The sequence below is a fragment of the Sebastes fasciatus genome, chromosome 23 (assembly GCF_043250625.1).
Source record: "Sebastes fasciatus isolate fSebFas1 chromosome 23, fSebFas1.pri, whole genome shotgun sequence".
Lineage (NCBI taxonomy): Eukaryota > Metazoa > Chordata > Actinopteri > Perciformes > Sebastidae > Sebastes > Sebastes fasciatus.
This window is the reverse complement of record NC_133817.1, coordinates 5,636,121-5,647,074: the sequence shown is the minus strand read 5'-3', so window position 1 is coordinate 5,647,074 and position 10,954 is coordinate 5,636,121. Positions and strand designations below refer to the sequence as shown.

Below are 10,954 nucleotides of genomic sequence, written 5' to 3'. Positions count from 1 at the left end.
TCTATTCCAAACAATTGTGCTGTAATGTACCTAGGGAACATTGAAGAGGTTGTGCATGGAGCAGATGGATAACTTGCAAAAATTCTGCTTATAGCCAGCAAGAAATTGGTATAAAGCGGAACCTCCAGGGAAAGATCACTGGTTTGAGATTGTCCGTGATATTTTTTCAATGGAAAAACTGACATACCAACTAAAAATTAAAAGCAATGTCTTTGACAAGAACTGGGAAAAATGGATCATTTACATGGAACATGAAATATGATGCATGTGTTGTTGGAGAATATATACATGTTTAACTGTGTGTTTCTTGGTGACATCACCACGTTACGGAAGAGAAAGGCAGGACTTTAATCCAGGTGTTTCAGGCAATTCATGCTGATTTTCAGGTTCATACTTGTATTTTAGGTATTAGGTTTCTACTAAAACATGTTTACATGCTTTTACATAAAAAAAAAGAAAACGCTTTATTTTTCTCATACCTGCTGTAATGCAGCAACGTTCTGTTTGAGCTCCTCCCCCCTATCAAAAAGCCCAGTCTGCTCTGATGGGTCAGCTGGCTCGCTCTGTTGTGATTGGTCAACCAAACTAAACTCTTTGGACTCCGCTCCGCATTAACTAGCTTTGTTTGAGGGCGTGCCAAACTTGGCGTTAGGCAAAATGGGTTACTTGCTGACATCACCACGTTACAGAAGAAAAGGTGGGACTTCAAGCGAGGCATTTCAGGAGCAGTGTTTCTGTGGCGGGGAGGGGAGTAACTTCCTTTGGCGTGGACTTCAGGCTTTGTAACTTTGCAGATTTTTACATGCACAAAAAACTATATAACACACTAAAGGAAGTGGGAAAAGCACAAAATCATAATGGTTCCTCTTTAAAGCAGTAAAAAAGGCTGCTGTTCTTGATTTGTTACATTTACAGAAATATCCTTCAGCTATTGAAATAAACACCATAACATTAGAGGAATGCTTTCCAGCATTACTCTTGTGGCTTGCTGCAGTTCCGCAGAAGAAGAGGTAGTTGGATGTTACAGCAGATCCTGTGTGTTGGATAATGTTTCTATTCCTGCTTTCAAGCTGCAGATTCTAATATGCTACAACAACATGAATAGTGAAAGTGGGAAGTTGAGTAGCCACACAGGCGCCCAAACAGAACCAAAACAAGGGAATTTAACACTTTAAAGTAAAAATGACATACCATCAGAGACAACTTACATGTTTATAGATTTATTTTAACTCAAGCCCTTCTTTTACCCATTCACACATTAAAACTTTGCAGGCACCGCGGACTCATGCATGCTGGCAAAATGAGCAAACATAACAGAAGTACCAACAAAAATAAGATGTATCACACTGCTTTGTGTCTGAATCGCCAGACGGGAATGCAGCTCTGCAGCATCATGCTGTAAATGCTCCAGGAGAAGGGAGAGGGTCTGTAGGGTGAAAGATGAAGTGGTATGTGTGGAAATAGACTGTACACAGTAGTGGCAGCAGCAGGGGGAGAGGGGTGGGGGGGTTGGGCAGTCACCGTGGGCTCTCTAACTCTTTCGTAAGCTGACGTCAGCGCTGGTCAGCAACGGCGATAGTGAAGTGCACTCTGATGCGTCTTCTCTCTTCAGGACCAGGAAGGCCTCGCGACTGATTCCAAGCAGCTCTCGGAGGCCGCTGTTCTCCAGCTGAGATACACAAACAGAAATATACAGCAATGCATTCAGATTAAATAATACCACTACTACTAATATTTATACTAATGTGTATCTGGCTTTTCATTTAATCCTGCATCAGGAATATTTGCACGTTGATGCCCCCTACCTTTTGTGCGCTTGCAAAGCGTTTTAGTCACACATTTGGTCACACATTTCTCACATTTCTCATTTTCTCTGGAATTCCATGTGTCATGTTAGCCACTGTAGCTAGTTTTTTTTTTAGTCCCTACCCTCCACCATAATTGCATTTGAACGGTTGGAAGTACATGTGGACCAGTGGACCATTTTCTTTTACCTCTAGCTGTTTAATCCTCTCCTCGTCTTCACATATTCGTCCCTCGTCCACCTCTATGGCCTTCCTCATCACGGAGGCCATCTCGTTGATCTTGTCTATGTGTGCTTGCATTTCCTACAAAAGATGAGAAATAAATATATAAATAAAAGGCAGTGGTAGTTGGGAAAGTGCGTAAACACATACTAAATATTCTTAAAATTGTATGACATCCTTTAGGTGTTTTTAAGTTTAACAATCAAGTTGGGGAAAAAAGGCAGTGTGCCTCACAGACCGTGGTGTGTTGCTCCTTCAGCTGGGTCACGATGGTGGGGTCGTCCCTCTTGCTGGCCATGAGGAGCCTGAACACCTGCTCCCTGTATTTGGTCATGATGAGCTCTAACGCAGACTGGTGTTCCTCTAACGATGACCGTAGCTCTGCAGGGAGAGTGAACACAGGCATGAGCTCAGGCTTGTTATAGGAGACAACGCTGCAGAAAAAAACCCTCTACAAGAACATCCGTCAGCTACCTTTGTTTTCCTGCTGGAGATCTCTGATCTGACGGTTTTCCTGTTGGATTCCTAGGACCAGACTAGAACGAGGACGATGTCGCGCTACCTGGTTCAATGAGTCAATCTCCTCCTGGTACTGTCAACAAGAAACCAACTTACATTAAACAACTGGAAGATTTCAGTCTAAAGTTTTAGATGACCCATAATTGTAAGACAGTGCTTAGCCAGGGTCATTGTCATCATTGCTGGATTTCAAAATGAAAAAAGCCACTTAAAAGTGATTTACGTCACCACCTTACAACAGATCATGTTAGCGTTTAGTAATTTTGTATTGAAGCATCTATATAAAAGAACATTCATATTTAATTGGCACCAACATGATGCGACACCGTACCTGTTGCATGGCCTCCACTCGCTTGTTGAGCGTTGTTGTCTGTTCGATTAACATCTCAGCAGCGTTGTCATGGTTACGAAGCCTCTCCACTAACGATTTGGCATCTGCCAGGACCTTCTCCAAGGTGCAGTTCATGCCTGTGGAAATACAAGCCATCATTACCAGGAACTATGAAAGTTTAATGACATTCCTTACCATTCCTTACCTTATAATTTAATTGGGTAATGCTACCATTTACAGATGGGAGATATTTCAGTGTAATAAATACCAGGTAAGGTACCAGGTCTTATCTTATCTCTTATCTTACCTTACCCTCCTCTTCTTCTAGTCACACCTTGGATGACAGCTGCTGTGTCAGCTCATTCACTCAAGCTAACATTACCTTCTTTTAAGTGATATAAGATAAGATAAGATATTCCTTTATTAGTCCCACAGTGGGGAAATGTGCCGTGTACAGCAGCAAAGGGGATAATGCAAAAAACAAGATGCATCAGCTAACACAGTAAAAAAAAAAGAGCTAAACAAAGTGTAACAAAATATGAACCATTTAAATAGAAGGAAGTATAAAAATAGGAGCAGTATATACAGTATTGACAATAAACAGACTATTAACAAAATTGCACAAGTGGAAAATGATATTGCACAGTGAGAATGAAATGAATGAATGAATGAATGAATGAAATTCCCCCTGAAAATATCAGGTTATTGTCAGTTTAGGTTAACAATGAGCTAAAACATTGTGTTTTTGGTTAGTTAACAGACTATTAACAAAATTGCAAAAGTGGAAGATGATATTGCACAGTGAGAATGAATGAATGACTATTGCAATTTACAAGTCTGTACTTTGCATTTTAAATCAGGCTTTTATCTCAGGTAATATATTTGTCCAGATAAAGCACATTATGCCTCATCAAGCTGTTCATTACATCACTTACTGACCACAAGTGAAGAGTCATACTAACAGAAACTGAAGCTCCCCCATGTGTGTATCTTTAGTTTGTGACACTACAGTAAATAAAACTAACATTGATTGCTCTAAACAATGAATTATCAATACATAACTTAAGAACTAACCAAAAACACCATGTATTTATCTTATTTCTAACCCTAACCCTCCTCTTCTTCTAGTCACACCTTGGATGACAGCTGCTGTGTCAGCTAATTAGGTAACATTACCTTCTTATAAGTGATATATTTAGTTACTGACACACCACATCTTTCTTAGGTGTAGTAAACATAATGGTAATTCATCTTTCTGCTCCAGTTAACTGATTAAGTAACATTATTATTGATTACCAGCAGCACTAACACAAGTCTTTACTGATTTATTAGCTGCTCCACACTTCAGCTGTCATGCAAACTATAAACATGTTGTTCTAACTCATCATATTAACAATAGAAAAGCATTTAAAGAGGTATCCTACCTGGAGTATTCAGAGTGCAAGACATGAGGTTATCTAGTTCCTTTACTTCCTGTTGATGGCTAGTAGCTAACATTAGCTACAAGCTAACATTAGTCTCCATTAAAGAGCAACAGGTAACTCTAGAGGATCCGATTCAGTGCTGTTCCATTACCAAACACAAGGAGATGTATGCAGAGGTGAAATAAGAACTTGATTTAAACACTTTACTCGCTGTAAAAACCAGTCTGGAGATGATTTAAGTTGCTAACAGCTAACCTAAACGATGATATGCTAACCTAAAGCTTCCAAAATCCCGTACAAAATATCGCGAGACCTTTTGGATTATCAGGACCCGATTTCGCGAGAGATAACGAGACTTTGTGTTACTATACAGAAAGCATGGCGGACAGGCTAACGCAGCTCCAAGACGCTGTCAACTCGGTGAGACAAATACTGGAGTTTATGAGCGATAACTAACTAGAAATATATGTTTTTTGACTGGTTATATCATTTGAAGTCGTTAGCTAAGTGTCTAGAAGCCCTATTGTCCTCAGTCACTTTGTAAACAAAGCTAACTGGTGGCTAACAGCTAGCATCAAAAGCTAGTCTTTATAAATGGGAAATAAAAGTGTGGTAACTTGTGTTTGGTGGATTATTTCTCTGTTGTTACAATGCTTATTGGCATTGTATTTTACATCGTTGGAAAGCCTGTTTATTTACCTTCACAATGATGTCCAACTTGTAAGGATCTTGCATTTGTGGGATGAGCAGTTGATCACTTACTGACCACAAGTGAAGTCATACTAACAGAAACTGCAGCTCCCCATGTGTGTGTCTTTAGTTTGTGTCCAATCAGAGGCACTACAGTAAATAAAACTAACATTAATTGCTCTGGACAATGACTAGAAATAAGTAAAAAGACATAACTTACCAGAGAACTAACCAAAAACACCATGTATTTAGCTCATTGTTAACCCTACCCTCCTCTTCTAGTCACACCTTGGATGACAGATGCTGTGTAAATCTGCAATATTAATACACTGAATGTGAAATACATTTGTCTGTGCGATATATCCTTGAGCCATATACACCTCAAGTGCAACTACCTTTGTTTACATTTTATTTATTACATCTACCCTACCTATTTTACAAGTGCAATTACCTCTGTTTACATTACATCTATTTTTATGTTTTATGCTTCTAGTGTAACACTTCTGTTTATATTTATTTATTACATCTACTTTACCTGCTTCAGTTTGTGTCCAATCAGAGGCACTACAGTAAATAACATTAATTGCTCTGGACAATGACTAGAAATAAGTAAAAAGACATAACTTATCAGAGAACTAACCAAAAACACCATGTATTTAGCTTATATCTAACCTAAACTGACAATAACCTGATATTTTCAGGTGGAATTTCATTCATTCATTCATTCATTTCATTCTCACTGTGCAATATCATTTTCCACTTGTGCAATTTTGTTAATAGTCTGTTTATTGTCAATACTGTATATGCTGCTCCTATTTTTATACTTCCTTCTATTTAAATGGTTCATATTTTGTTACACTTTGTTTAGCTCTTTTTTACTGTGTTAGCTGATGCATCTTGGTTTTTGCACTACCTTTGCTGCTGTACACTGCACATGTCCCCACTGCGGGACTAATAAAGGAATATCTTATCTTAATCCAAATGCTGTTGTTTTTGTGTGTCTAGCTTGCAGATCAGTTTTGTAATGCCATCGGTGTCCTGCAGCAATGTGCGCCTCCTGCCTCCTTCAGTAACATCCAGACAGCTATCAACAAAGATCAGCCAGCAAACCCAACAGAAGGTGATGAATTTCCCCACAATATACCTGTTTTTGTCTTTTTTTAGGGGGGTACAAGTGGGTCTAGCAGGTCAACAGTAGATGTCACATAGAAGTGGTGTACATCATTTGAAAGATGGGAAGCTGGAGATTAATTTGAGATGCAGCTCAGCACTGTGTGTCAAGTTGTTCTAGTCATAAATCAGAAATAAACATGAATTAAAATACATTGTCAAAGTGCACAAGGGTTTAGAACATTATTATGGAACTATATGATGGCCATTCCCATGCTCTATTTTATCTTATAAGTTGTTGCAACAATTTTTGATTTGATACCATTTGTTACACAGATTTGGTGCTAAATTTAACCATTTTCTACCACTTGAGAATTGATAAAAATGATCAATAATCCCTCTAAAATACCACATTAAGACACCAAGACCTTGAGGAACACTGTAGAAAAAGCCATGTTGTGATTTGGTATCAAAAACTTTTGACATTTTAAGATTTCTGCAAGATTTGAATTTTTAGCCAAAATGTAGCATAACTTTGGAGCGTTATTTAGCCTCCTTCCCAATGAGCTAGCATGACATCGTTGGTACCAATGGATTCCTTAGGTTTTTCTAGTTTCATATGTATCTAGCTCTAAAACTTTTATCTCTACCCAGAATATGCCCAGCTATTTGCCGCCCTGATCGCCAGAACAGCCAAAGATGTGGATGTACTAATCGACTCTCTGCCCAGCGAGGAGTCCACGGCAGCTCTGCAGGTCAGCACATTCACAATATCCTTTCAGACGTGCATTTCACTTACAGATTCCACGATGAACACATAGTAAAGCCCAGTTAGTATTTCTAGCTTTCAGTCAGCAGAGGGAGCCAGGTGAACACTTGTACAGCTGCTTCCTACACTGACAAGGAAAAGGATATCTGCTGTCAGTTTTCAGGCCGCTCTTCTGGTTACTAATTGTAAAAAGGCTAGAAGATAGTAATATACTCCTTGGATAAACATTTTTAATTACTGATTATATACATTTCTCTCCCAAATTATATTGCAACTCTTACAAAATAAGTGTATATACTATAGTTTAAGGTTTGATCATTTAAAGAAAGACTGTGTAGATTCTGAAAATGTACTGCAGTTGTTGAAGGACAAATGAGAATATCTTGAAATTCAGATGCAACAACTTCTCAAAAGAACACTTTAAACATCTTTTTTAGTGTCAGTGAGTTTTTATGAGGTGCTTTTAAGTTAATTTCTTATTTTATCTACAGTACAAATAGAGACCAAATTTTGCTGCTATTTCTGTGTTGACTCCTTGCCTGAAAATAGAAGGTTATATTAGATGGAACTCAAATGATCCCTTCGGGTACAAAAATATATCTGTACATCTGGAATGACTATTGGGATAGCTGAATATAGCTGAGTGCAACATAGGGTGAAGCTAGTTTTCCAACACAAACATCTTTCAACGTTGCATTTTTTTATTTTTAACGACTTTCCTCAAAAATAAAATGCTCTCCTTAATTTGTTGCTATGTTCTTATCACTGTCTGTATCAGTGTAGTCAAAACAGTTTGGTTCTGGCACACCAGAGAGGAAAAAAATCAACACCGTCACTGCTGGACTCGTCTCTTGAAATCAGAGGACATGTGACGATAGAGCCCTCATGGGTCTCCTCAATTTACTCTTGTTCTAAATATGCATGCAACGCTTGAAGCTCTTTCCAACATAAAGATAGAAAGATGGAGTACTTAATTAATCCTAGTGGGGAAATTGCAGCCGAGTCACGCATGAATTACAAAACAAACAACAAAAGGAGACTCAGAGAAGTAGAATATAACATTATTAATGGAAAGGTGCTTCATTGGAATTGCTTACATGAGTGCTGGAAATAACAATTCAATATACACCGATCAGCCATAACATTATGACCACTGACAGGGGAAGTGAATAACATTGATTATCTCGTTACAATGGCACCTTGCAGTGGGTGGGATATATTAGACAGCAAGTTTTGTCCTTGAAGTTGATGTGTTGGAAGCAGAACGGTCAGGGTGCCCATGTTGTCCTAATGTTATGGCTGATCGGTGTATATACATACTCTCACATCAGTCATTTGATGCACAGAAAACATTTGATTGTAAGTGAATGTGACCGGATGTGACTTCCCGTCAGGCGGCCAGTCTGCGGCAGCTGGAGGAGGAGAACCATGACGCGGCAGCTCGTCTGGAGGAGGTGGTTTACCGCGGCGATATGCTGCTGGAGAAGATTCAGAGCGCCCTGGCTGACATCGCCCAGTCTCAGCTCCGCACCCGCAACGGAGCACCAGGCCAGCCCTCGCCAGCCGAATCCTGACCCCGCAACGTACAAAATGCAGTCCTGGACAATTTCCCCCCTCATTTTGACTCTTTATTTTTACCCTCAGACGTCACCTGCAAGCCTCAAAACACCCAACAATATGTCTGTAAAGGAAATGTCAGGTGGCATTCGGTCAGTGAAACATCATTTGGTTGCTTGATTGCAATGTTATTGTCTGACAGCAGCCACTGGTCCCAAGGCAAACACATACTGAAAAATACTTCTGTGTAAATGGTCATGTTTTTTATGTTTTATGTCTGTGTTGTATATTGATTAAGTCTGTTTTTGTAGATATTTATGAATGAAATGGTTGAAATTCTTGTTTTGGAGTATCCTCACTGAGAAACCTCAACACTCTTCAGACCGGTTAACAAACCCACTCAGCTCACAGTAACTCTGAAGTCTTTTTTTAATAAAGTTTAACAAACACTTTGGAGATTTCATTTGTTCAAACTGTCTGTATCTTTAAAAGGTTTTTAGTTTGACATTTTCATACATTTTTCATGTACGTTTTCATCGTTTTTTTATATTGGAAAACGATACAGGAAACATTTTTATCTCCAGAACAAGACGTGTTTATTGTTGCAGTTAGGGCTCAAGTGATGTTCCTCTCTCATCATATTTATATGAAAAATGATTAAATTCATATCTAAAATGCATGCAACTTGTTTCTATTATAGTCCTTGTCAATCCTTAATCATAAACAGCTGTTTACTGGTCAGTATCTGTCCTAAATTGCTGTTTCTTTTCGTGCTACAATAGCTCTACGTAGTTCATCAAAGAATCATGACTTAGCAGAAAATAGTCTATAGAATGATGCACTCTGCGCATTTACTGAATATTGTTGAAATGATGTCATTGTCAACATGACCTCACTTCTGTTTTTTAAATTGATGGTGCTGCATATGTTAAAACCTCAAAAATGATTTGAGGAACTGGGTTTTGGTATATTTCATGACGGTTTAGAGGATTTCATAAGTAAATAATTTAGCTTTTTTGTGTTTTCTTATGTAGGAAAATGGGACTACAACTGCATTTTATTGATATTAACAGTAAATTAACCGTGAAGACTGAAACCTTAAATTGCATGATATCAAATTCTCTTATAATATTTTTTATGAAGTCTCTAAAAATAAGAAATTATACCTTTCTATATCAGTTTTCTAAAGTCCTGAGAGGACTTGGGTGGTCCCAAACTCATTTATAGAATATAATGCATCACCAATTAAATGTTTATTATTTGTATGTGATTTCTTTTAAATCCGATAAAATAGCATCTCAGCCTTCCTCTGATAATCTTATAAATAGTCTGAATAGGAAACTGAACTGTTAATATCTGCAAATAACTGTAGTTTCAATGTTTTCCCACAACAACAGAAGTCATGTGGGTCTCAATTTCATTCAAATCAAAATGTGGATGTGAGTCCGTCTCAGTCTGAACGTAGCCGAGCTCAGGCTGCTGGCCAGAGATTTTATATCCCCAAATCTAAATATAGGTGCTGTGTCACAGCTCAGTGGGCCCCATTGATGCAAGAAATATAAAAACAGCCTTGTCCGCTGGACACCACACCCAGACGTGTTAACAGGGTAACACCCACCTCTGTGCATGTTCACATCACGGCTCTCAGAGTAAAAGCACTCAACCGTCCAAATAAGGAGACTCATGGCAGAGAAACCAGCCTGCTTTTTTTGCTGTGTTTTGGTCAACACAAGTTTGTTGTTGGTGTTACAGTTTTATCTGCTTTTTTTCAGTTTTATTTACTGCATACACCTGTTCTTTGTCCTATAGACCTTTGGCATATACATATAGACACAAGTGAGCAAGGAAAGAAAAAAATCCAGATAGGGTGAATGCATTTCTAAGAATCCTTTTTTTAGATGATTGGAGGAAACAAGTCAGTTTCCTGTGGAATTTCTCATGTGAAAACATAATCTCCAGTGTCTAGTTTAAACAATGAACAATGTTTGACGTATTTTTTGGCCAAAACAAGCTGCTACAGTCATCTTGAAATGTTCCAACCAAAGGTCTCAGATCTTGGCCATGTTAACAGAAATATATCTTAAAATATTCCCAGAAATATAGCTGTGGTCTGTCTTTCTGTGGCACTCTATCATGATTTTATTTGTATATTATCTTTTACTGTGTCTTATCTCTTGTATTGTCAGTAGGTTAAAGTAGTCCTATAAAAGGTTTATGGGTATAGATTACAGTTTTGTATTTGTATAGTAGTGATATGTGTTTAATGTAAATCATTCTTCTTTTTCTTCTATTTTTTTTATTTAACCTTTATTTAACCAGGTTAGTCCTATTGAGATTAAGAACCTCTTTTCCAAGGGAGACCTGGCCAAGACGGTCAGCAGCCAGAACACAAAGTTGCAGACACAAACAGAGATAAAATACAATTCACAAACACTAAAAGCACTAAAATTTGCATTAAAAGAGAACTATCTAAAGACAAATGGGGGGACGAAAAGGAACTTTTCTGGGAGTCAGCTGTAAAACAAGG

The 10,954-nt window shown here is 38.2% G+C and overlaps 3 protein-coding genes across 3 annotated transcripts in view; 1 reads left to right on the top strand and 2 right to left on the bottom strand.

Annotated features, from left to right (window-relative positions):
• coa6 (cytochrome c oxidase assembly factor 6) overlaps nt 1–10,954 on the bottom strand; it is a 189,822-nt gene that overhangs the window by 83,182 nt on the left and 95,686 nt on the right. The gene's annotated exons all lie outside the window — the stretch shown is intronic.
• On the bottom strand, nt 1,205–4,443 carry fgfr1op2 (FGFR1 oncogene partner 2). The gene is made up of 6 exons (XM_074625366.1): nt 4,302–4,443; nt 2,878–3,014; nt 2,502–2,619; nt 2,266–2,408; nt 1,995–2,108; nt 1,205–1,669 (listed from the first exon to the last, which is right to left on the bottom strand). Exons 1-6 carry the CDS (start codon nt 4,372–4,374, stop codon nt 1,532–1,534), a joined length of 723 nt encoding a protein of 240 aa, XP_074481467.1. The 5' UTR covers nt 4,375–4,443; the 3' UTR covers nt 1,205–1,531.
• Nucleotides 4,544–8,876, top strand: med21 (mediator complex subunit 21). Its single transcript, XM_074625367.1, has 4 exons — nt 4,544–4,721; nt 5,997–6,111; nt 6,756–6,856; nt 8,265–8,876. The coding sequence occupies exons 1-4, from the start codon at nt 4,680–4,682 to the stop codon at nt 8,442–8,444; spliced, it is 438 nt and encodes a 145-aa protein (XP_074481468.1). The 5' UTR covers nt 4,544–4,679; the 3' UTR covers nt 8,445–8,876.